At 39.6% G+C, this 25,224-nt stretch overlaps 1 protein-coding gene across 1 annotated transcript in view; it reads left to right on the forward strand.

The window, feature by feature from the left end:
• ANK2 (ankyrin 2) overlaps positions 1-25,224 on the forward strand; it is a 169,248-nt gene that overhangs the window by 42,334 nt on the left and 101,690 nt on the right. Inside the window, exons 5-9 of the mRNA XM_063136104.1 lie at positions 9,454-9,552; positions 12,597-12,782; positions 13,454-13,477; positions 14,534-14,632; positions 16,951-17,049. Of these exons, the coding sequence (XP_062992174.1) occupies positions 9,454-9,552; positions 12,597-12,782; positions 13,454-13,477; positions 14,534-14,632; positions 16,951-17,049 (507 nt within the window). The remainder of the gene's footprint in view (positions 1-9,453; positions 9,553-12,596; positions 12,783-13,453; positions 13,478-14,533; positions 14,633-16,950; positions 17,050-25,224) is intronic.

Raw genomic sequence — 25,224 nt, forward strand, 5'->3', positions numbered from 1 at the left:
GCAAACGAATTATTTTTTCTTTGAAAGAACCATCGGGCTAGACTAAGAAACAATGTACTAAAAGCTGCAAAGTCCAGCTTTAATGCAAAATGGATGTAAAAGGCTGCCCTTCTTACAGGGCAAATGGGAGCGACAGCTCTGAGCACCACAGGCGTGAACCGCCCAGAGAGCTTCGGCTATTGGGCGGTATAGAAATGAAATAAATAAACACAGGCCACCCTCTTGTGGGGTCTTCAAAAGTATCTCATGTCTCTCCCCTCCCGCATCTGCTGACTGAGGTAGTCACATCAGTGTGCCTAATGGTAAGGCCAACTTCGTAAGGCTGAATAATTCATCTAGCCTACGGCTGGGGTCTTTCAATTTTATTCAGAGATAGATGTCACTGCACTAAATAAATATTTAAAACACTATGCAAATTGCACACATTGTTCACTGGACCCTGCAGACTGATCTTTATCACTACAACAAATATCTCTGGTCATTAGCTTTGCAGTTGGTGCCTTCCAAATGGAATTTTGCCTTATAAATGTATTGTACCACAAAATCTAAAATGAGTAACTGCCCACATTTTCAGTTTGTTTGTTTTTCTCTTTCAATGAATTGGAGGTTGGGAAAAAACATTGAATAAGAAATAAATAAAACTTCTAATGGTTAGACATTTACAGTCTCATAACAAGGAATGTGAATCTCTTTGGTAAAATGAGTAATACATCGTTAGCTCACTCTTGAAGAGCAAGAGAATCTCCTGTTGAGATAAAATCCTCTTATGAGACATTTATTTTTAGTACAGCTGAGAATAATGCTCCCCAGCATAATGCAAAATAAAAGTTTATAGGATCCTGATCATGTGTGCCCTTTCATGATGTCTTTGAACTACAAAAAACAGAAATAATATTTGTTTGCCTTAAACCTCTGCTTTAAGTGTTGTTGCCAGCTTTGAGCACTCTCATTGGAGCAATTAAACTTTCACATAAATCCATTGCTTGCCTTAAGTTGCCTGCCTTAAGTTTTAAATGTGAGGACACAGAGTTAAATCCAACATTGCGTGAGTGGACGTCTCCTTGTAGCCCCTCATGTGCTCTGGAAAGTCCCTTAACTTTCCAGAGCAGATTTGTTTTTTGTTTTTTAGAGGAGGGAGCCATTCCACCAGTGGTTTCTGTTCCACAGGTGGACAGCCAGCATTGGATGCAACTCATAGAGTTTGTGATAGATGTAGAAAAGATGAGAAGGCAACGTAAGGATATGAGCACTCCAGTGTCTCTTTCTTGTTTGCCTTCATAGTCAGAGATAGCCCTCTTCATTTGTGGCCTCCCTTCATTTCACAAACTCTACTACCTTCAATTTCACAAATGCCTCTTATTTCCTTGAATACTATGTCTATTCTCCTTTGCTGCTGATTATGCCTTCCACTGTTATCGAAAGCAGGCAGAGGAAAGAGCAAAGTCTTGAGTTGTTCTATGCCATATATATTGGAACTGCTGGGTAAATATAAAGAACCACTGGCCAACTACTTCCATATACCAAAAGGGGCTTTAGGCTTGAACGGCACCTCTCCATGAGTGTCTCATGCTCATTACTGGCTGCTCACATTTTTCACGGGTCCTTTTGATGATGATGTGTACCTCCCATGCATCTCCCACTCCTTCTGGTATTTTTTTCCATCATAAAATAAGACAGATAGCGTCATCAGATGGGGGGGGGCATCGTGTTTCCCTACCATTGCTGCTGCTTTCCCACAAAAGCAATGACAACATGGCCCATTCAGTGGGTGCTTTTATTGTGCTGTTTTTCCTGCATACTGCATGAAATGGCGGCAAATTTCGCTTTCCCCCTTTAAAAAATCAGATTAACTGCATCTTATTATGTTGTGGAAAGAAGACTAGAAGGAGCAGGAGATGTCTGGGAGGTGGACAGCACCGTCAAAAGCCATGAGTGGCCAGTAACGAGCGTGTGATAAAATGTTTGTCCGATGACGCTCAGAGAAAATCTGTTTTTGGGGGGCTATAGTGAAACTTGCTGCCATTTCCAGTTGTGCCCAGGAGAATCACTGTAATAAAAACACCCACTGAATGGACCATGTGGCCATTGCTTGCTTCCGCCTTCTTCCTCGTGTGGAGAAAGAGGAAGCTGTCATTATTGTAGGACAGCAGCAGGAGGCAAAGCAAAGGTAGGGGAACACAATCCCCCGCCTCCCCCCCCCCCCCCGGTCTGACGATGCTCCATGTCACATAGCAACCTGCTTTTGAAACTGAGGGGATGTTCCAAAGTAGTTTGAAATGTGGCATGGTGGTTCAAAGACTGGGCGGGGGGGGGGGGGACTCATCAAGCTCACAGGAAGACATAAGTAGCAATTTGGATCTCAAAACTCCATCAAGTGTCATGTCATTTAGAAGATGTTAAAAATTCAGAAGTGGCTTTTATGTAAGAATCTTACTCTGATTTTTTTATAGCAAGTTAATTATGTAAAATGTTTTTGAATAGATATAACCAATAACATGTTTAATGCTTTGTTAGATCCATAATAAGCTTGTGTGTGTGCGCGTGTGTGCATACAAGCTGTAAATGGAAGGCAGCACATATCAAGCTTGCATAATGACAAGAATGGTATAGTATTTAGCAAAATAACAAACAAAACAAAAACCCTAGTCAGGACAATCTGGTTGATTACATTGACCCTCAGATGTGTAATTACTTTTTGAACTGTTAATTAAAACAAGCATTTATCACCAGCAGGCAACTCTATTACACAACAGCCATCTCCTTTGTCCTGCGATGCCACTAATTTTTGTGTCACATGGTTAGTGGGGACACATTAAGATCAGCTGCATTAGGGATTTTATTAAGGGATTCATTATTAACTAAGATTTCTCTTCTGATCTTTAAAAAAACAACAATCTCATTTTTAAAATGTTTGGCATAGAGATCTTGTGCCATACCCAACGGTGTCCCTCTGCAAATTCAATTAGCATTATCACTAGTGGAGCTCTGCCAAATCTTTCCACTGGCCAAGTGCTTATGGCTTGTGTGTTCTCTCCAAGGCTTAAAAAAACCTAAAAACTAAAAAAATGCACACTTCCTATTATAACAGGAACAATATGTACAGATATTTAGAATATGTTACTGTTGTTATTTTGGACAGATATATCAGTGCACATGTTTAAAATTATAGTATATCAAAAAGGATATATCAAGGGAAATCAAATAATTTTTTTTTTAAAAAAAACTGTCTTTATTGTTTTCTGTCTGTTATGTACTTGACAATTGCAGAAGAAATTCCTATTAGAATTATAGCTGTCAAATTTCACAAATAGACTTAGGATATTTTTCTGTGCCATAGGCGCTAATCAAGTGGGAAAGAAATGATGTCAATAACTCAAATGGTCTCTTTAAAAAAAAAATCCTTTGATTTCTATACCATCCAATAGCTGCAAAGTAGTGGATGGAAATAGATCCACAGGATAGTGGGTAAATACTTTCTTCATGTGCTCAGTATTTTAACAATGTTCATAGAACTGAAGGTGAGGAACTCAAGCACTGCTAGTTCAGCATATTCCAACAGAGACAGAAGAAGCAAAAATATAGCTAATACAGATTATTTATGCCCCAATCTTAAACTGATTTACTTGGAAGTAAGTGCTATTGAGTTCAGTAGAGCTCATTTCCAATAGGTATGTTTAGGGTTGTAGCATTAGTTTACAGATATTTCCAGATGCCAGAGTCCTGTGACATTGGCCTCAATTACAAATAACTAATGAAAGAATGAGATCATCCAGCCTCCTCAGCCTTCATAGATTCCTCCAGGGTACAACTGTTATCCCAACTGTTATCTCCAGTACAGATCAGAGATAACAGCTGGGGATGCAGGAGGTGCTATGTGGCTGAAGCATCCCCAGCTGAGCTGACGACTAGAGTGTTCCTTCAGCCACCAACTCAGCCATGATAGCTTCACGCACCAATGGGAAGTTGGAGCACAGCAAAACATGGGCTCAGATAGGACCATGTACGCCTGGCATCATTTGGTCTGTAGAGGGCTGGGTATGTTTGATTCCAGCCCCTCAGCCCAATTTAGTTTCCCACCCTGGCTTAGGATAAGGTTGCATCTGTGGTTGAATTATAGTGGTGTTAAAAAAGAGCTTGCCTTCTGATGCTAAATGACCACATCTTTCATGGCATGAATATATAATCTTTTTAACCTCAGGATAGTCTCTGTAACTATATAATTAAATCAAGGATAACCCAGTCTGCTAAACAATTCTGCTATTCTCTTGTCTTCCTCAAAGTGTATGTAGTGATTAATTACAGTTGCAATATGTTTCTAATGGGATAAAAGCTATGAAAGAATATAACAAGAGTGTAATAGTGATATGATATCTTCATAACTAATGGACTCTATCACTGAGGCTGTAGCAGATAGAAATTAACTACTCATGTATATGTTCAGAAGTGACTGGAGGGCAGTTGAAGGAGACATACAAAATAACAAAAACAATTTATTGCTTTACTGAAGTCCTCAGGGCTGTTGGTCTTCTGTATTCTCATATATCATGATGGACCTACTACAGGCAGAGTAGGACAAGCTCTGTCACTCTGTGCAGCTTTCCAACATGTTTCATGTTTCCAGATCCTGCTGTTGTCCTATTTTATTGGTTAATGAGGATTTCACTTTGTCATTGTTGTACTGGGTAAAGTGCTTTCCTCTTGCAAAATGAAAAAAGAGCAATTGAGAGACTGCTGTTTTATATAGGCCCATAAGTAGATCAAGACAAATGGATCCATTCAGCAACAGCAGAAGTTGGCAAATTCTAACAGGATGTAGCAGAAAGCCTGTTAGGTTCAAGCATAAGGAAATTGATTGTCATGAACACCAAGTGCCTGAAAAACATTGCTATCTGGCTTGGACTGAGTAATGAACCATCTCCGCTGGCTGGTATATTTTGTATAATCATAATGCACATGCTACAAGGAAGACTGGCAGTGAGTAATACCGTCAGAAATCAGATCGAAAGTGTACCTTTCCATTTCTTTTGGGGCTCTACAAATAATGTATTAAGCTAATCCCTCAAAATTATTTATTTTCTTTCCTCTATTCTTGTTCTGCCAGTATAAACATTTATGTCTGTTTCCTCTTATTAGACTTAATTCTGTCTTTAATTCCAGTCGACTTTGTTCCAAGGAAGCATTTTGGAAGTAATTGGGTGAAAAAATAGATGCAAAACTCATTTGTCACTAGTGAAACCGTACAGACTATCTTAGGATTCTTAGGAACATCTGTCACTAGGACTATTAGAAAAACAAAATAAATCTACACATTTTAAGAAACATGCCTTCTTCTGAAGTAGTTGCTGGTAGATCAGTACTTATGCATCTTGAGTAGGAAAGGGGTTGACATAATTATTAAAAGAAGGTGTTACACAAAGTCTTGCCCAATGACCTTTCCCTGGTAGCTCCGGACACACAAATTGATTGTACCTGTTTCTAGAGAGAGTTGCCCTAGCAGAGTAGTCATAATTGTACCAACCCATTAATCATACTTGAAAAATTAGGAACAAAGCATGAGATCAAGCACTACCAACCCAACCCCTTTATTCTTGTATGCTAATACTGCTTCTACATGGATTTTTTTTTTGCCTCCAAGTAAAATAGAACTATGGAATGAAGTGCATTTGGCTTGAAGTAACGCCTCAGCAATGCTGAAGATAATTGTTAATTAACTTTAAAGTATCTGCAACAGAAGGTGAAAAACTCCCTCTCTCTGTCTCATATGGGCAAGCACAACCTGGCTCCAGCCCTGAGATGAGTCTTCTCTTCAAATTTAAACACCATAAAGATGTTCCAGTGAGGTTCTCAAGAGTACCATCCAGCCTTTGCAGATGGTATACCCTTGAGGTCAATGAAGCTATCATTGTCCAAGAGAGCTACCTTCCCAGATGTTCTTGAGCAAGTAAGCTGTAATGTGTTGGTTTAGAACACCTCTCCAGATGTTTGGGACTCCACATCCCATCAGCCCTAACCAGCATAACCAATGGTCAGGGATGGTGGGAGTTGTAGTTCAGAACATCTGGACGGTGACAGGTTGGGGAAAGCTGTGTCAATACAATGTCTCAGGGCCTCATCAGCATGTACCGCATCACTCACTCCTCTGTTTCTGCAGTGTACCTGCCAATTGTAGTCTAACTAAATTAAAGATGTATCCAGTTAAACCAATCACTGCAATCTGACAACAAACATGGCAAAGTAGGCTAGATAAAGTATAATTTCAATGGCCAATCTGGTCAAGGCACTCGAAAAATCTCTATTTAGCCCAACACTGTGACCAGCAGTACCTACACTGTTCAGTGTGGGTGGGCAGGGCTGCAGTCTAAACTGCTGGTGAAGGGAAGGTGCAAACTCTTTATTTATTTATTTATTTATTTATTTATTTAAAACATTTATATCCCGCTCTATATCATTAAGATCTCAGAGCGGCGTACAGATAAAACCATACAGTATAAAACAATAAATATGCAAACCCACGTGCCATTGGTCCTTTGGCATGAGGTGAATCGTGGGTGTATTCCAAGCCTTGTGTTCCATCCTGCAGCAGGGTGGGGAGAAAATTCTGCAGCAGGGTGGGGAGAAGGGATATTATGTCTGTGGCTATCAGTGCTATCAGTGGCAACTTGTCCTGATGGATATAAGCTACCTCCAGTATCAAATGCAGTATGTCTATGTATGCCACTTGCTGGGGAGCTTGAGGAAGAGGGTGCTGATGCACTCATGTCCTGCTTGTGGACAGCTGCTTGGCCTGTGTGTGAACAGACTGCTGGACTAGATAGACTCTTGGTATGATCCAGTATGACTTTTCTTATATTCTTATCTGTTGATCTAGGGCAGGAGTGGGCAAGTTCTGGGTCTCCAGATCTTTTGACCTAAGCCAGCATAGCCAGTGGTGAGAGATGATGGTAATTGCAGCCGCAAACATCTGGAGCGCCCATTCCTGAGCTAGGGTGTGCTCCATGCTAACATTCCCAATTATGGAATTTGATTATTGATCATTTTTAATTTATATTTTATTGGACACAAATACTTTGGCATATGTCTGTGCAAGTAAATCTGTGTTCTTGCATGCACAAGTTTAAAATATAGTGATTCAGTTCATATGGCTAATAGCTAACTTATTTGGTTGCTAAAAATGGAATAGCAAGGGAAAACGAATTTTTTGATGAAATATTGGCAAATACTACCATATCATGCATTTCCTTGCAACAATCAGTGTGGTGTAGTGACTAAAGTGTTGGACTGGAAGTCGGGAGATCTAGGTTCTAGTCACCACTCGGCCATGGAAACCCACTGGGTGACTTTGGGCCAGTCACAGACTCTCAGCCCAAACTTCCTCACAGGGTTGTTGTTGTGAGGATAAAATGGAGAGGAGAAGGATTATGTATGCTGCATTGGGTTCCTTGGAAAAAAGGCAGGATATAAATGCAATAAATAAATCTAAAAACATGAGTGTTGGACTTGTGTAATGATCCTGAAACAAAAATAAAGAGGCATAACTTATTACATAATTATTTGTTTCGCTTTACACTTACAATCTGCGATTAGGATTTTTCTGAATTCATATGTTATACATTTTGTATACAGTGAGGTATTTAAAAGTAGAATGTATGCACTTCTATGTTTATAGGTTCCCACACAACGAAAAACTAATGAAACATAAACTATAATCTATTCTAGATTGTTATTATTTGTCCCTTGATTTTTCAAATTGGTTGAATGAATCAAGAGATGAAAATGATTTATTTTGTTTTTACTAAATTACATGGTTGTATGCCGTTTGTAAAGGTTAGTAGTTATGATCCTACATGAAATACATAGGAACTTAATTACATCATTTTACTTTATTAATGTCCTACTCAAAACGATCTCTTCTAATTTGTGGCTTTGTAAGACTTGAAACCTGAGGGAACTTAGACAGATAGGAATAAACTGTTTGCTGATTATGCCAAAACAATTCCTGAGGGGTTTCATTGTTATGCTCCTATCAGACCATTTGTAATGGTAGTTATCTAGCATATTATGCTATTGTACTAGTCAGAAAATCCAGTTCTGTCATGATCAGGAAGATCAAAGGTCTTGTTTCCTTTAAAATCCATCAAACACTAATACACATGCAGCAGCAGCCTATATGGCCAGCTCATTTTACTGAAGAGTCATATACTATTAGCTTCCGTGCATTATTTTAGATTTGTGCCACATCTGCAGTTTCTCTTGAGGCCATCATTTTATGATGCTCAATGGGCTACCTTCAGTTAAATAAAAGCTATAAATAATAGATTTCTTCCTTTCTGTAGCAGTCCTAATAAAACTTTATTGCCAGTTTTACATTCCTGTTTTTATACGAAGAAAGTGGTACAATAATGAATTCTCCTAGTGTACTCCACGTTACCTTAAATGCCTTGAAAAAGAATACCAAGGGAATATACTAAGCTGTAAAAAAAACCATATGAGGTTTCTAAATCATTATCAAACAGCTTTGACTTTTATACTTTAATTGCTTGTTTCACTGAGCACACAAAACATTTTGTACTATATCTGGTTAAGAGGTTAAGGTCATCTGGCAGTTGTAGGACTTCTTTGTGTCTAAACATGCATAGGATTGCACCCTAAAATATGATTCTTAGACTGCACACTTAAATTAAAGTAAGCCTTTTTTAAGCTGGACCATAAGGAAAGCTGAGCGAAGGAAGATAGATGCTTTTGAACTGTGGTGTTGGAGGAAAATTCTGAGAGTGCCTTGGACTGCAAGAAGATCAAACCAGTCCATACTCCAGGAAATAAAGCCAGACTGCTCACTTGAGGGAATGGTATTAAAGGCAAAACTGAAGTACTTTGGCCACATAATGAGAAGACAGGATACCCTGGAGAAGAGGCTGATGCTAGGGAAAGTGGAAGGCAAAAGGAAGAGGGGCCGACCAAGGGCAAGATGGATGGATGATATTCTGGAGGTGACAGACTTGACTTTGGGGGAGCTAGGGGTGGTAACGGCTGACAGAAAGCTCTGGCGTGGGCTGGTCCATGAAGTCACGAAGAGTCGGAAACGACTGAACGAATAAACAACAAAAAGGCATGCATAGGATTGCACTGTAAAAGTATTTTTGCCAAGGCACGGTCCCTGTTAGTGTCTGGTACTGATATAGCATTTTTAAAGCATTTATTATATGGCATACCTCAATTAAAACAGTAGAATATATCTGTCAGCACTGAGGTTTTTCTTTAAATATTTTTCCTTTTTGGATTCTGCTTGATTTTGCTTAGTAGCAAAATCAAGTAAATCAAGTAAACAAAATCAAGTAAACTAGAGCTGTGAATAGTTCCCCTCACAGCTCTAGTTTACTTTTTAATGCCAGTTTTTAAATATGTTCTTTACTTATTGTCCCCTGCTGCAATACTTTCTGTTGTGCTTTATCCTAGAATGGATTTACTCCTTTATACATGGCAGCTCAAGAGAACCACATTGAAGTAGTGAAATATCTTCTGGAAAATGGAGCCAACCAGAGCACTGCTACTGAGGTAAACTATTCAGATCTTTTCTTTACAGGGGTTCCCTTAATTTAATTTGTCTTAAAAATCATGAAGGCCAATCTATGTATTACTTAAGGGGTGGACCACAGCCACATGCTCTCCCAGCATATTTTGTCGCCTTCCAGCTGCCCCCAAAATTACATCGCTGAACTGCTGCCAAATTTTGGCAGTGTGGCAACAAAAATGCTGCATTTCCCCTTTAAAACAAGGCTTGCAGTGAGCACATGCCTTATTTTTATGGCAAAACATGCTCTTCCAGGGAAAAAAACTTCCTGACTGTTAGAGCAGTACAACAATGGAATCAGTTACCTAGGGAGGTTGTGGGCTCTCCAACGCTAGAGGCCTTCAAGAGGCAGCTGGACAACCATCTGTCAGGGATGCTTTGAGGTGGATTCCTGCAATGTGCAGGGGGTTGGACTCCATGGCCTTATAGGCCCCTTCCAACTCTACTATTCTTTGATAAAAACAACACACACATGGACCATACACCATGTTTCAAAGGGGGAATGCAGCTTTTCCCCCACTGCTGCGGCACCAAATTCAGCAGGAATTTAGCAGTGTGGCAGCAGTGATTTTGACAGCTGGGTATATGCAGCCCCCAGTGGGGTCGGGAAGTAGGAACTGGAATCCAGACTCTCTGATGTTGCCCACTCCTGTATTACATCTGTGTGATTCTTAGGCCATAGCTAGACCTAAGGTTTCCCCCCGGATAGTCCAGGGGTCAAACCTGTTCATCTAGGTGACACACAGGGGATCCCGTGCTCAGGCAGGGGCGAACCCTGGATGATCCCAGGATAAACCTTAGGTCTAGCTGTGGCCTTAGTTTCCTATGATTTCTTTCTCCCAAAGAACAATTGTAAAGGCTGTCATAAGGAGCCTTATAACCACCCCTGACAACACAGAACACAATGGTTGTGCAAGAACACTCCTCAGCACAGTGTGGATATCAGGGTGGAGTGTTTTTTTAAAAAACAAACAAACTCCATTGTGTTGAGTTTTCCCTTCAGACAACACATTTCTCAACACCGTGGAGTTCTAAAACCACCATTGAGAAATGTGTTGCCTGAACTGAGCCACTGAGGCCACAATCACATTGACACAACATACCCTTGAGGCTGATTCTACTTCCTTCTACTTGTCTCTTAAAATTCCTAAGATTGACTAAAATTCCTCCTAAATCATTTTGCTCCTACTGCACTGTTGCAATGCCTGCCGCAGAAGTAAAAACAAACTACTGTTGATCCAAAGACAAATTTGTGTATTCCCTTAATGCTCTTCCACTTTTAGCAATTGTGCAATGTGAAGTGGTCCCTCACTGATTCCTGCATTTGTCACCTTCTGCGGTATGGAGTAAACCCACCACAGGGCATTCAAAATGGTATGGTATTTATTAGGGTTGCACTCAAGCCAAGCTCGCCTTTGTTACAGCTGTTTCGCTATCCTTTCATTCAGTGGATACTATTGCATTTGATGATGGGTCCTAAAATAATCCTTTCTGTTGCTGGGATGGCCTATGATCGGGTTACCATTGCATCTTTGCTGGGGTATGAAATCCTGTGTGGTTGCTAAGGAACCGGACAGAAACAGCAGTTGTAAATGAATCACTAGATAATCTTAAAGCCCACAGTTCTCTTTGTGTAGGTTTTTAAATGTTGTATGGCTGTTCCCCCCTCATTCCCCCCTCATGTAATTAATTTGTTCCACCACCAAATAATATAAATTTGGAAATGTGATCATATTATCTTAGAAAAGAATGGTAGATCTGTGGTTCTATTTTGAGCCCAAGCCGGTACACGACCAAGGTGAGATGACATCTCAGTTCTTCTGAGGAGGACCTAAAACCATCTTGCTTTTTTTAAATAAACATATCTGAGTCTGGCTTAATTTGAAATGAAATCTACCTCACTTCCTTTTTTTTGTTTTTTTTAGCACTGGTCCAAGCAATTGGATCCAACCTGATGCCCTTCAGATGTTTTGAACTTCCCTCAGGAAAACTCGGTGTTGTAGTCCAAAACACCTGGAGGACACCAAGTTGGGAAAGACTGGCTTATTTATTTAATTTATTTTACCTCAAACAGGTGACGCTAAATTTACAGTGCTAGTTAACAATGGGCCTGTTCAGACAACATGCTAAGCCATGGTTAGTCCGCTAATAGTTTTGTAGCAGGTGGTTAGTGGACTAAACATTATGGCTTAGCTTGTCATGTGAACCATTCTTAATCATGGTGGCTACATAACCACAGTTTAAACACACTCACTAACCATTTGCTGCAAAAGGGTTAGCAGCCTAACCATGGCTTGGTGTGATGTCCGAACAGGCTCCATATCTCTCAGGTTCAGTTGCAGACTCCCTAACTCTACCCTGCTCTCTGTCTTAGCTGACAGCATTCTCTGAGCTCCTTTGCTTTGCCTTCTATCTCGGGATCTGAAACCCAGCAGCCCTACCAAACCTAAAGAGATTTTCTGGATCATGGCCATTGAAAATATTTTAAGGACCTGTAGCTTAACGTTTTTCTCCCTCTTCCCTTGAACTGCTCCTAACAGTTTTTGTTTCTTTCTTTGCTTCTCTTAAATTATGAGGGAAGTACAATAGACCATTTCCCATTCTGCTGTAAGACCAGCCTTGGAAATATCACTTTTGTCTTCAACATTCTTGGAACTAACTTTAATGTCTGGAGATGTCAGTCACTCAGATGTGAAATTTAGTACTAAATGTACTAAATGCTTCACTCCTGGTGCAATAAAAAGTGTGTTTGGATACGGGTTTTCAAAGTTTAATTTCTCACTCCGAAGCATATTGAAGTAAGATCCAACTCTTTCTGGGATTCTTGATATTGGAAAAGTCCATATAGGTTCCAGCTTTCAGTGGTACCATTAGGTAATTTTAGAGTCTTGACTTAATAGTCTTATAGGGGGCTCTTTACATGGTAATTTGTGTTACTTTGATTCACCCTTGATGGACTTCTACCCCAAAGACCTGCCCTAACATCACTGCTAGCTTCATGTGGTATATTTCCTTTCCATTGTAACAGGATGGCTTCACTCCACTAGCAGTTGCATTGCAGCAAGGACATAATCAAGCGGTGGCTATCCTTCTGGAGAATGACACTAAGGGGAAAGTGCGGTTGCCGGCATTGCACATTGCTGCCAGGAAAGATGACACCAAATCAGCAGCACTTCTGCTCCAGAATGACCACAACGCTGATGTTCAGTCTAAGGTAAAAATCATTTGGGGTTTTTGACAGTGTTGGGATGGTACCAAAGATGGGTGCTTCCAGGGTCTGTTTCATAGAGCAAGCTGTAGCCATTTGCAGCAGCCTTTATGATTCATCTGTTTTTCACATTCATGTGCTGCGTTTTTAAATGTACCTATAAAACACTTGATGTGTACACCAAAAAAGTGTCCTGTATTAGGCAGTCCAAAGAGAATAGTAGCCAGTCCATTACTTTAAAAGATTAGTGCAAATTATCTTGATTGCTGAAACCAGTATCTGCAATACAGTCTCTTTTCTCTACTTGGAGGTGCAAGAAGAAATGGACTGAAAGGTAGAAATTATGCTTGAATTTCTGGATCTTTCATTCACTGACTGTCTATGGCACTTTTTTGCATTTGAATACATAGTCCAATTAACAGAAGGTTTTTGCATTTGAAATATCAAATCCAGTTTTTGTATATGTAATCATCTACACTTATTGAAGCAATGTTGCCATTGAGTAGCATACTGGTTTGTGGCCTATTGGAATCTGGGTTGCATATACTTAAATTTAACTCGTGTTTGTCAGGTTTTTCCCATAACATTCAAATAATTCATTTCAGTGAACAACTTAATTCTGTCTTCCTGCCAATCTGTAATATCTTTCCTCTTTTTTCCAAAACATGCTGCAACAGATGATGGTGAATAGGACAACCGAGGTACCAAAACCAATAGTTTTTTTTTAATCTACCCCTCCCCACTTTATGGACTTTTTTTTCTATTGTGTACAGTTCAAACTGTATCTTATGTCATTTTGAAATATGCACTAATGGCAGAGATATAATATATATTCGTCTGCTTTTACTTTGGTCCATTTTTTATAGATAGATAACGAAAATTGGGAATTAGAAATTAAATTAGACCTATATATAATTTCTTATAAAATAAAGCTATGTCTGCATTAATATCAATCTGTAGTTATTGCTGTGTGTAACTCATGGATGGGAGCTCTACTGATGTGTCCTGTTCCAGAAGCAATAGTTTCAGCTAGTTTTCTGGGTTGCAGTAGCAAAGACTAGCTGCCTGTTGTGCCAGCAGTCATTCCTCTAGTGCAATATGTTTAGCATTGGCAGATTGCCAGCCTTGGATACTGCTCCTTACACTCTACCGCTTATTCGAATATACTTTCATGTTTAATGTGAAAAAGCACTACCCTTTTAGCCAAAGCAATAGTTAAATTTGTCACAGGAGGTGGGTGGGCGAACATGCTCATGTTGACATCAAAAACTATCTGGCTTTTAAGAAAACACCTTGAATGGTTTTATGAGGGCTCCCGAAGAATTATTGCAAACCCCAGATGGACTAGCTCCCAGTGCAAACAAACAAGCAAAAGCCCAGGGGAGGTAATGTAGTGGAAGTAAACTTGACCCACTACCAATTAAGTTGACTTACCCTGCTAAGCCCAGAAGCTGAAATAAGTCTTCTGAGCCTGCTCAGAAAAACCATTTGCTGTTGGAATCAAGGAATTTGCAGTTTTTGTTGTTCAGAAGACCCTGATAAAATAGTCTTCGTTGTATCTGAACTAATAAAAATGGAAAATCTCCAAACATTAAATAATGAAACTGGAAGATAGTACGTTTGGTTACCTGTTAGGTGACCTGGTAGTGATGGTGGGGAATTAATGATTTGAGTTAATACGCAACCAGCATTTAATAGTTAAATACTTCTTGTGCAGAAATGGCTGCTTTCTGATAAGGACTATTTCCTTTTTGCAGAGTGGCTTCACACCTTTGCACATAGCAGCACACTATGGAAATGTTAATGTAGCAACACTTCTGCTCAACCGAGGAGCTGTTGTGGACTTCACAGCAAGGGTATGGCTATTTTTCTTTTTTTATACATGGAATGAACACTGAAAGAGCAGATCAACTTTCTTTAAATGTAAATCAAATAACAAGAACAAGAACAGAAGGGGAATGCTAAGATGTTTCTATTTACAGACGTTTTGGACATTTATTTAAAGCCAATGATCCTTGCATTTATTCTGCTGGAGATTATCAACAAATAAGCCATTCTTCACAATTAGAAAGTAGCAGACTATAATAAATGTCTTTTATCTTTACAGAGTACATTCATATGTAGACAAAAAATTGTACATTTCATGCATATGCATTGAACAAATAACTGAATACTTAATATCACTTTTAGCATAATGGACAAGCTGTGTTGAAGCAGATACCTTATGTTCACCTTTTTAGACATGCATAAACAGTCTCTTTCTCTCTTTAATTCTTATACGCCTACATCATCAAGGAAATGTGTGTATGAGTATACAGTTCACCAGTACATTGACATTGCAGCACAGCTCGGTGGCATAAGCATATAGAAGCAGACTTCTGCATGCATGTTCTAAGGAAAGCTTAAGAACTACCTTGTCCTGTATACACCTCGGGATCCACCTGACTCCTTCCATAATTGCCTTTCAGCAGGCAGTAAAAACATACTTATACCAGCAGAGTTTTGGGATACCTTTTAATTCATTAAATTGTCTTGAAATGGTGATACCTTATGGCAGGCATTAAAATACTTATTGGCTGTTGATAATGTATTATAAGTGGTTATTTAGGACGCATCTTATACACACTTACCTGAACTCAATACAGGATACTTTTAAGTAGGCCTGCGTAGGATTGTGCTGTTAGTTTCCCCTGCTTCCCACCTTATCACTGAACAGCTGAAGACTTGATCACCAGTTTTCTTATAGGACTTCATGGTGCCATCCCTGCATACACAATTAGACTGGGGTATCAGTCTAATTTGTTTTTTCTTAATATCTGCATCTTACTATATTGCTGTTTAAAGGACTCTTCTTGGAAGCTTCTTCTGTTGTTGGTGACACTTACAATGCTAGCTGTTATTATCACTTTTTCCTGTTCCTTACCAAGAGACATAATCCCCACCAGAAAATAGGTACAAGGAAAATCGATAAATATGTAAAATAAAATACAAATTCCAACCTAATTAGGAAATTTTAAAAATTGGTATCCATTATGATAATAGACTTCATTGTGTCCGAGCTGCTGTGCTTTGAATGTTGCCTGTGTATTTAAGTACATTGGAATGTTATGAATATGACTAATGTGGGCATTTTATTTGTCTTGCATACTACGTGTGATGTTTGATGATCTGGTGATTGTTTTTGTTGTTGTTGCTATAAAAATCAGTGAGGGCATCACCTTCCACAACAAACAGAAGCACACACACAGTCCTAACTGGATGCCCGTCAGCCTCCAAACTTGGAAGCTGGTGGGCATCCAATGCAGAGTGGGAGGAGGGCAGAGTTTGCCTCTGTGCTCCTCCCACTCTGCATTGCTGCTAGATGGGCTTTTTTTGTCCATATAGCTGGGGCTCTGCGGAATGGGAAGAAAGAGGGCTGGGAAGACCAGAGGATTCTTCATAATCTGGCCTCCCTAGTCCCCTCACCATTCACAGAACTATCCCCTTTCGCTCCTTTCTGAGGTTGTGGAGAGACAGCTGACTTGGTTCTTTCCATGCGGGCTATCGGGAGGGGGAGGGGCAGGGAGCTCAGATTCCTGGGTCCAAGGTCGGAGCCCTGTTTCTGAGCTCAGATCCAGGAATTGAAACTATTCTATGTCCCCACAGGCGCCGCCTCGGGGCCATAGGATTGCTCTCTTAAAAAGTTCCACATTTAAAATTCTATATTCCCATTGCTCTCACAAGGTTTATATGCATACATCAACAGAAACATTTGGGTGTATATTTTGGCATTTAAACTAAGTAATTCTAGATATTAGCAAGTGAAATTGCTTTTGATATTTAATTAACATAAGTAAAACCTTTAATACAAAATTGCTGCCACTTTCTAGTTCACGTGAAGTATAGCTGTAATACTAAACCTCTGTTTATGCAAACAAAATGTTAAACATAACACAGATCAGGATTTCCCCCCCTGTAGGCATAATATATCCATATATTTAAGTTTCACTTAGCAGTATTTACAAATCATTGCAATGGATTTTTTCCCTCAAGATAGGACGGCGCTTACTGTTTTCTGTATGCTGTGATACATCCTTGCTTATTCTCTATAGTGTATTGTGTCAAAACGCAAAGCCATCCCCATTGATCCTCTTCAAGCCCATCATGCTTTTTGTTTGTTCTTTTCATGGTGTAGAATGGAATCACCCCACTGCATGTGGCTTCCAAAAGGGGAAACACTAACATGGTGAAGCTCTTGTTGGATCGTGGAGGGCAGATCGATGCCAAAACCAGGGTGAGTGTTCCTATTCCCTGAATGTATGTCATCATGCATTTTCCTTCTTTCCCCCCCTTCTTCTTTGTTTAGGTAGGACCCAGAAATCTAAATACCAAGATTCATTCCATTAGAGCAGCCTTCCCCAACCTGGTGCCCACCAGAATTTTTTGGACTAAAACTCTCAGAGTTCCTGACCATTGGTCATGGCAGTTGAAGTCCAAAAAGCTTGGAGGCACTTGGTTGAGGAAGGCTGGTTCCTTGGTTGAGGAAGGTTTCCGTTAAAAAATCCATAACTTAGAGGCTTGCATCTGAAGTTTTTGTTCTGCGAATGGAAGGAGAGCTGCAGTCAAAGAAGAAGTCTTGCTCAGGGAAGGACCCTTAAGAATGTAAGAACATAAGAAGAGCCATCCTGGATCAGACCAAGGGTCCATCTAGTCCAGCACTCTGTTCACACAGTGGCCTGGGATGCACAAGTAGGGCATGGTGCAACAGCACCTTTTCACCCATATTCCCCAGAAACTGGTGTATATGGGCTTACTGCCTCTACTATTGGAGGTAGCACATAGCCATCAGGACTAGTAGGCATTGATAGCCTTCTCCTCCAGGAATTTACTCTTCTGTTTTCTACTTCCATTGATGGAAATTCCTTCCATGAACTGAAGGATCTTCTGTTTTTTCTGTTCATGCCAGACAAACTTTGGACCCAAACTAAGTACTCAAGATTCTCACTTAGTTTATTTATTTAGTACTTTTTTTTAGAGTGGCCTGTAGCTAAAGTTCTCTGGCAGAGTACAAATAGATTAAAGACATGACATGAAAAATAACGATAGAACAATGATATAAAACAGCACATAATAAATTTAGGATAAAACTAGCATAAAGAGTAAAAACAATGCAGCACATAATAAAACCAAACTAAAACCAGCTTTGCAATTGCCACTTTGCTTCAATGGCATCTCAAAAATGTATTAAATGCAGTGTGCACATAGGAGCATAAGAAGCTGAAGTATATTGAGTCAGAACATTGGTCGATCTAGATCATATTGTCTACATCAGCCTTTCCCAACCTGTTGTCCTCCAGATGTGATGGACTTTAACTTATTTTTTATTTATTTTATTTATTTATTACATTTTTATACCACCCAATAGCCGAAGCTCTCTGGGCGGTTCACAAACTCATAGCATCCTACAGCCAGCCACACTGGCAATTGGATACTGAGAGTAGTAGTCCAACACATGTTTAGGGTACCAGGTTGAGGAAGGCTGGTTTACACAGAATTGATGAAGATCTCCAGAGTTTCAGGCAGGGATATCTCCCAGCCCTACCCCTGAGTTCAGCAGAGGTAATTTATTCTGCCTTTGTATAATGTGAAATATAAACAGTTTTTGGATGATTATTTTTTAAAGAAAAGATCTCAAGTGGCAGGGCTGCGAAATGGCCTATGGCCATGGCAAGCTAATGCCAGTTGGAATAGATAGTCCTGGGCTAACTGATCAATGGTCTTACCTGGTATAAGGCACTTTCATATGTTCTATACACTGTTTATTTGCAGAATTGGATGCTCTATTGCAAAAGGCAGATTTGCAGTACTGGTGTAGTAAAATAAGCAGATAGTTGTGTACTGTAAAAAAAGATTCATTTATGCATAGAAGGTGGGTGGATAGCAAGAATGTGCTGGTTTTGATTCATGCAGCTTTAGTTTTGGGACAAGGGCACAGACATAAGTATTTTAAAAACTAAGTTCAGGCATCTGTTCCGTCCACCGTGAAAGCCCATTGCAATTCTACAAATCACATTTTACTTTCCTTATGAACTATTTTGTATCTTATACTGAGCTTTTAACATTGCTAAATCAGTTGGAACAATGTCTATCCTGGACCACATGATTCGTACAGGACCCCTCCAGTTCCTCACAAGGAATCTAATTTTAAAAGACTTTTATTGTCTGGCTCGTCACCCGTCAGATGGTAGTGTCAGTCAAAGCTGCCAGCATACAGACATTGACAGGATCTGGAGAGCATTCCAAAGCACTAGCATCCTAATTTGCACAGGTTCAGCACCATCTTTTCTTTGCATTCTCAAAAACACTCTGGTGGCAGCTTTGTGCACTTTCAGTATGGGAGATTCCAAAGCTTTGCTTTTGTTTGTCGGCGTCACGCCAGTGTGTGATGTCTTTGTGTCAGGCTGTTATTCCGTTTCTGTCCTTTTCTTTTACTGTTGCTTTTTCTGTTTTGCTGTGACCATGAGTAAGTAGGGTAATACAAAGCCAAATTTGAAAGATGTGACATTTCCCAGTTATCATCATGGAGAATTCTGCTGTCTCCGACAAATCCCTGTTAGGTTGCAATTCCAGTCTTCTCTTGAGAGAGTCCAGCTTCAGCATTTGCCCAGTGGAGAAGTTAATAGAAAAGCTCTTTCATTTCCAGCGATTTGGCACTCCATAATCCAGTTTTAGCAGCTGGAAAAACTGCCGCCACCTTTTTTGACTTCACACAATCGGACAGTCTATTTTTGAGACACGAAGGCTGTTTTCTGGAGAGAGCAGAATACCACGTGGCGTTTTTCCACTTCAAATCACACATGCACAGCAGCAGCTTTTTTGCTTTGTGGGGTTACATGTATGGGGAGCCAAAACCGTGAAGAGCCATCTCTTACTCTACCAACATGCCTGTGTCTTAATATCTTCAGGAGACGCTCTTCTTGGGTTTCTGTACCCCGGGGTAAGCTTGTTGTATAGGAATTAGACCGAAGGGCTTTTGTGGTGATGCCCTGTCTCTGGAATGCCCTTTCCACTGAAGTGCAACTTGGCACTGATGCTGCGATCCTTTTTGCACAAGATTAAAACTTATTTGTTTGCCCTGGTACTTTGAAGTATCGTGCGGGTTTATGTTTTTGTGGTTCCAATTGTTTAAATATTGTTCTATGGTTTTATTGTTGTATATTGTGGCCTATGTGGGGTTGAATGGCTCTTATATACCACCTTGATATAGGATGAAGGGTGGTTTAAAAATACTTCAAATAAATAATTAAATGCCTAATAACACGTGGTTTGGCCAGAATGCTCATAAAGAGGAAATGAGACGATGAGCAGGTTTAATACACTGTAGCACTTCTCCTTATGTGTTTCTCCTTAATTTCTATGGGCGGCCCCTTAATGTTAAGTATATGAAAAGAAATACTTGCTTAGTCATTAAAATTGTGTGTGTATGGCTATCTCAGGGTTAAACAGAGAAAGTCTATCTGTGGGCAATTACCTTGAGATAGAGGCTGTTCTGGGAACCTTGCCAAGATTCTAAGTTAGCCTCATCACAGCTGTATGTAATGTAGATAAGAATTGTGTAGATCTGTATATAGTTTCTCACTTGTGTAAAATGGAACTGCTCACTGCTCACTGATCACTGCTCTCTGATCACTGCTCTCTGTGTATGCCTCAGTGTGCTGATCTGAACTGATCTAAATTGAACTGCACAGAAGCCTGAAGGAAATAAACCAGCTCTGCTGTGTAAGACCTGTGTGATGTGTGTTTGTTTCTGAGCACAAACAGAGTTCCAGAGGGAGAAAAGTTCTGGCAATAACCCAACAAAGGTTATGGGCCCAGTCTAGCCTAGACCAGCCTACGCCAGCCTAATCCAGGCAGAAGAACCAGAACTTGATGGGAATGGTGCAGTATCAGAACCAGAACCAGGAGTTTGCTAAAACAGAAAACTGTTGATGAAGGAAGACATCAAGCTAAAGCCAGTGCTGCAAAGTGAGGAAGAATCTCAGTCGGCTGACTCTGAGGAGGACTCTGAGCAGGAGGACGGTGAGATACCAATTCCTAAAGCAGAGGGAATGGCAGGAGCTAATATGTCTGGTTTGCATCAATTGTTGGAAAAGCTGAATGACTCTAACTATGCATTATGGTCTTACAAAATGCAAATGTATCTGATTCAGGCTGAACTGTGGTATGTAGTCACAGAGGATCCACCAGATAGAGCAGATCCACAGAATGCTAAATGGTTTAAGGACGATGCAAAAGCAATGGCAGTTATTGCATTGGCTGTGGAAGACTCTCAAATTTCCTTCATTCAGTTTTTGAATACATCAAAAGAGTGCTGGAATGCGCTACAAGCTGTATATCAAAGAGAAACAGCGGGCAGTAAAATAATTCTAACCCGGAAGCTGTATGGAATGAAGCTGAAACTAGGGGAGTCTATGTCAAACCATTTGAAAAGCATGAGAGAAATCTTCAATCAACTCAGGGCACGAGGGATGGAGTTTACAACTATACACCAAGTCTATGTGATTTTGTCAAGTCTTGATTCATCGTACGACGCGGTTGTCACCATGATGGAAAGTCAAGAGGAGAAAAATTTAACCCTCGAGTATGTAGCTGGAAAACTACTGGAAACCTATGAAAGAAGACAAGCTTCAAAACAACAGAGCCTTAAACATCCTGTGGCTGAATTTCAACAAAGCCATAAAACTTCTGATGTGGTGGCTGCATTAAAGGCAAGGAAATGCTTTAACTGTGGTTCCACAGGACACTTAAGGCGGGATTGCAACAACAAGAAGAAAAAGCTGTTGACAGCAAAGTGGAGAGAAGAAAACAACATGAATGAAGCTGAATCAACAAAGAAGTGTCTTCTAGCAAGAGTCAAAGAAACAATGAATCCTTGGTTTTTGGACTCTGGGGCTTCAATAAGTATGGCAAAAGACAAACTTTCATTTGTAACCTTGGAAACTTCTACTTCAGAGCAAAAATGTGTTACCCTTGCAAATGGAACAAAAATCCAGATTTGTGGTGTGGGTAATGTATATTTTGATTGTCTGGGAGTTGAACTACAAAGTGTTTTATATGTACCAGAATTAGAAACAAACCTTCTAAGTGTGTTTCAGTTAACAGAAATGGGGTATGAGGTTTGTTTTACTGAAGAAAATTGTACTATAAAACAGGGAAACAAGGTGTGTGTGCAGGGAATAATGAAAGAATCTTTGTATGTGATTAATACTTGTACAAAAAATGAAGTTGTAGCCAGCAAAGTCACAACAAAAACAATAGCCAATTGCAAACCACACCAAGAGTGTATCCATTTAACTCATAAAAGGTTTGGTCATGCTAACTATAAAACAATTTCTAAGATTCCAGAATTGTGTGAAGGAGTGAAAATCAAACCATGTTCTAACTATCTAGAATGTAATGTATGCAGTGAAACCAAGTGTCATAAGTCAAACATTCCAAAACATAGTGAGAGAACAACAAAAAGAATTTTTGAATTAATACATGCAGATCTTGCAGGTCCTTTTGAGACAAGTCAAGGAGGAAACAGATTTTTCTTGTCTATTGTTGATGATTACAGTAGATTTGGATTTGTGTATGTGTTAAAACAGAAGAGTGAAACTTTTGGAAAGTTTAAAGCCTTTGTTAAGTGGAGTAAAAATAGATTTAAAGAACCTATAGCTAATCTAAGAACGGACCGGGGAGGTGAATTTCTTAGCAACCAATTTAAAAAATTCCTCAGTGATGAGGGTATACAACATGACCTTACTGCTCCATATTCACCATTTCAAAATGGAGTTGCAGAAAGGAAAAACAGAACCTTGCAGAACATGTTAAGAGCTCTATTGAAAGAGTCAGGATTGTCTAATCTGTTCTGGGCAGAAGCTTTGTCCACCTCAAATTATTTGTTAAACAGGCTTTACCACTCTGTACATGAAAAAACTCCATATGAAATGTTTTACAAAAGAAAACCTAGAGTGTCACATATAAGGGTTTTTGGAAGTAAATGTTTTGCTCATATTCAGAAAGAAAACAGACCAGGAAAACTAGCTCAAAGAGGTTTGGAATGTAAACTGTTGGGATATGATACACAAACAAAAGGCTATCGTTTGTGGTCTCCATATCACAAAAGTGTAATTGTGAGCAGAGATGTAGTTTTTCATGAACAAATGCAGGAAACAAAACAGTATGTAAGTTTGCCTGTAGAACAGAAAGCTGTAGAAACAGAAGAAATTCCTGAACAATCTCAGCAAGAGAGAGAGGGGGAAGAAACGGTAAAGGAGGAAACTATGCCTGTAACTATGCCAAGACGATCAGAAAGGGAACGCAAAGCTCCAATTCGTTGCTCAGATGAATACCAAAGCAAACAGGTTTCTCATAGAGCTTTACTAATAGCCTATGAACCTACTTCATTTGAGGAAATTCAGGAAATGGAACCTACAGAAGCTCAGGGCTGGCATGAAGCAATGTCAGAGGAAATCAGAGCAATGGAAAAAAATGAAACGTGGGAGCTAGTACCTTTACCTGAAGGTCGTAAAGCCATTACCTGTAAATGGGTATTCAAAGTAAAACAAAATGAGAAAGGACAGGTGGAACGTTACAAGAAAACAAAATTGTGTAGCAACCTCTAGTGTAGAAGCAGAATATATCAGCTTATCTCTGGCTTGTAATGAGATTGAGTGGTATAAACAATTATTTGCTGATCTAAGGTTGGAAATTGAGACACCAGTAACCATATTTGAGGATAATCAGGCATGTATTAGTATGGCTACATCTGAAAAGTGTAAACCAAGAACTAAACATGTGGATGTTCGTTATTCTCATGTGAAAGAAATAATTCAGAAGGGCTGGATTAAGCTTGAATATTGTCCATCTGAAATGATGTTGGCTGATTTATTCACAAAACCAGTATCAATGGTAAAACACAAAGAGATGCTTTTAAAGCTGGGTCTCAGATTGTAACACAATTTAAACAACATGCGCAAGAGGAGGACTGTTAAGTATATGAAAAGAAATACTTGCTTAGTCATTAAAATTGTGTGTGTATGGCTATCTCAGGGTTAAACAGAGAAAGTCTATCTGTGGGCAATTACCTTGAGATAGAGGCTGTTCTGGGAACCTTGCCAAGATTCTAAGTTAGCCTCATCACAGCTGTATGTAATGTAGATAAGAATTGTGTAGATCTGTATATAGTTTCTCACTTGTGTAAAATGGAACTGATCACTGCTCACTGATCACTGCTCTCTGATCACTGCTCTCTGTGTATGCCTCAGTGTGCTGATCTGAACTGATCTAAATTGAACTGCACAGAAGCCTGAAGGAAATAAACCAGCTCTGCTGTGTAAGACCTGTGTGATGTGTGTTTGTTTCTGAGCACAAACAGAGTTCCAGAGGGAGAAAAGTTCTGGCAATAACCCAACACTTAACCACAGGCTTTCTGCTGTTATCTGAGTTGGTGTTGGTGCTGACCTTTAAAGCCCTAAAGAGCTCGGGACCATGGCCAAATTAAATGTTCTTATAATCATGGATAGCTGAGCTACGCACGATGGACTGATTTACTCCAGTGCAAGTGTGTATGTCCCTGATTTGTATCAGGGTATCAAAAATCTGGTGTAGCTATTTTTCTTTTTTCACACACATACCCCTGCTGTGGGGCTGGGAGGGAGGGTGTGATTTCAAGACAAAAATGGGAGAAAGCTTCTTTTTTTAAAAAAAAAACACCTCAGAAGTGTCATATTGGGACTGGAGTATAGCTCAGCCATGTAATAAATAAATAAATAAATAAATAAACAAACAAACAAACAATTACAAGATCACTAGTTTGGCCCTTATCCTAAGTGGTTTGGCCCTCAGTCTACCTGAAGTAGCACCTTCTCCCATATGTTCCTATCTGACTGCTCTTCTCTGTTGTCTCGTCTCTGGGCAACTGCCCACAATGATATGATGGGTGGCTACCAAGAAAGGAGCCTTCTGTCCTTCCCAGGGAGATTTTTCTGGCATCTTCATTGTATACATCTAGACACCAGGCAAAGACCTTTCTCTTCCAGTAGGCATTTAATTAATAATCTGTTGCACTGATTATTAACTTTACTGCTGACTCTTTAATATTTTTAATGCTTGAATATTTTGATATTTTTATTGTTGTAGTTTGGTTGTTATTTTATTCTTCTTCTGGTGTTTTTTCTTTTATGATTGTAAACTACCCCAGGGAATGTGTCAGTTGGCTTCCTCTGGAAAACTCGTCACAGCAGCTTACACTATTGGCATGTCACTAGAGATTGCTTATGCTGCTGGTACATCAATAGTGTAAGCAGACTGGCAGTGCTGCATACTTCACTATGCTCAAGCAAAGGCTTAATTTGTTTAACAGACTGTGCAAAACTATTTATTTATTTATTTATTTATTTATTGCATTTTTATCCTGCCCAATAGC

The sequence above is a fragment of the Elgaria multicarinata genome, chromosome 10 (assembly GCF_023053635.1).
Source record: "Elgaria multicarinata webbii isolate HBS135686 ecotype San Diego chromosome 10, rElgMul1.1.pri, whole genome shotgun sequence".
NCBI lineage: Eukaryota > Metazoa > Chordata > Lepidosauria > Squamata > Anguidae > Elgaria > Elgaria multicarinata.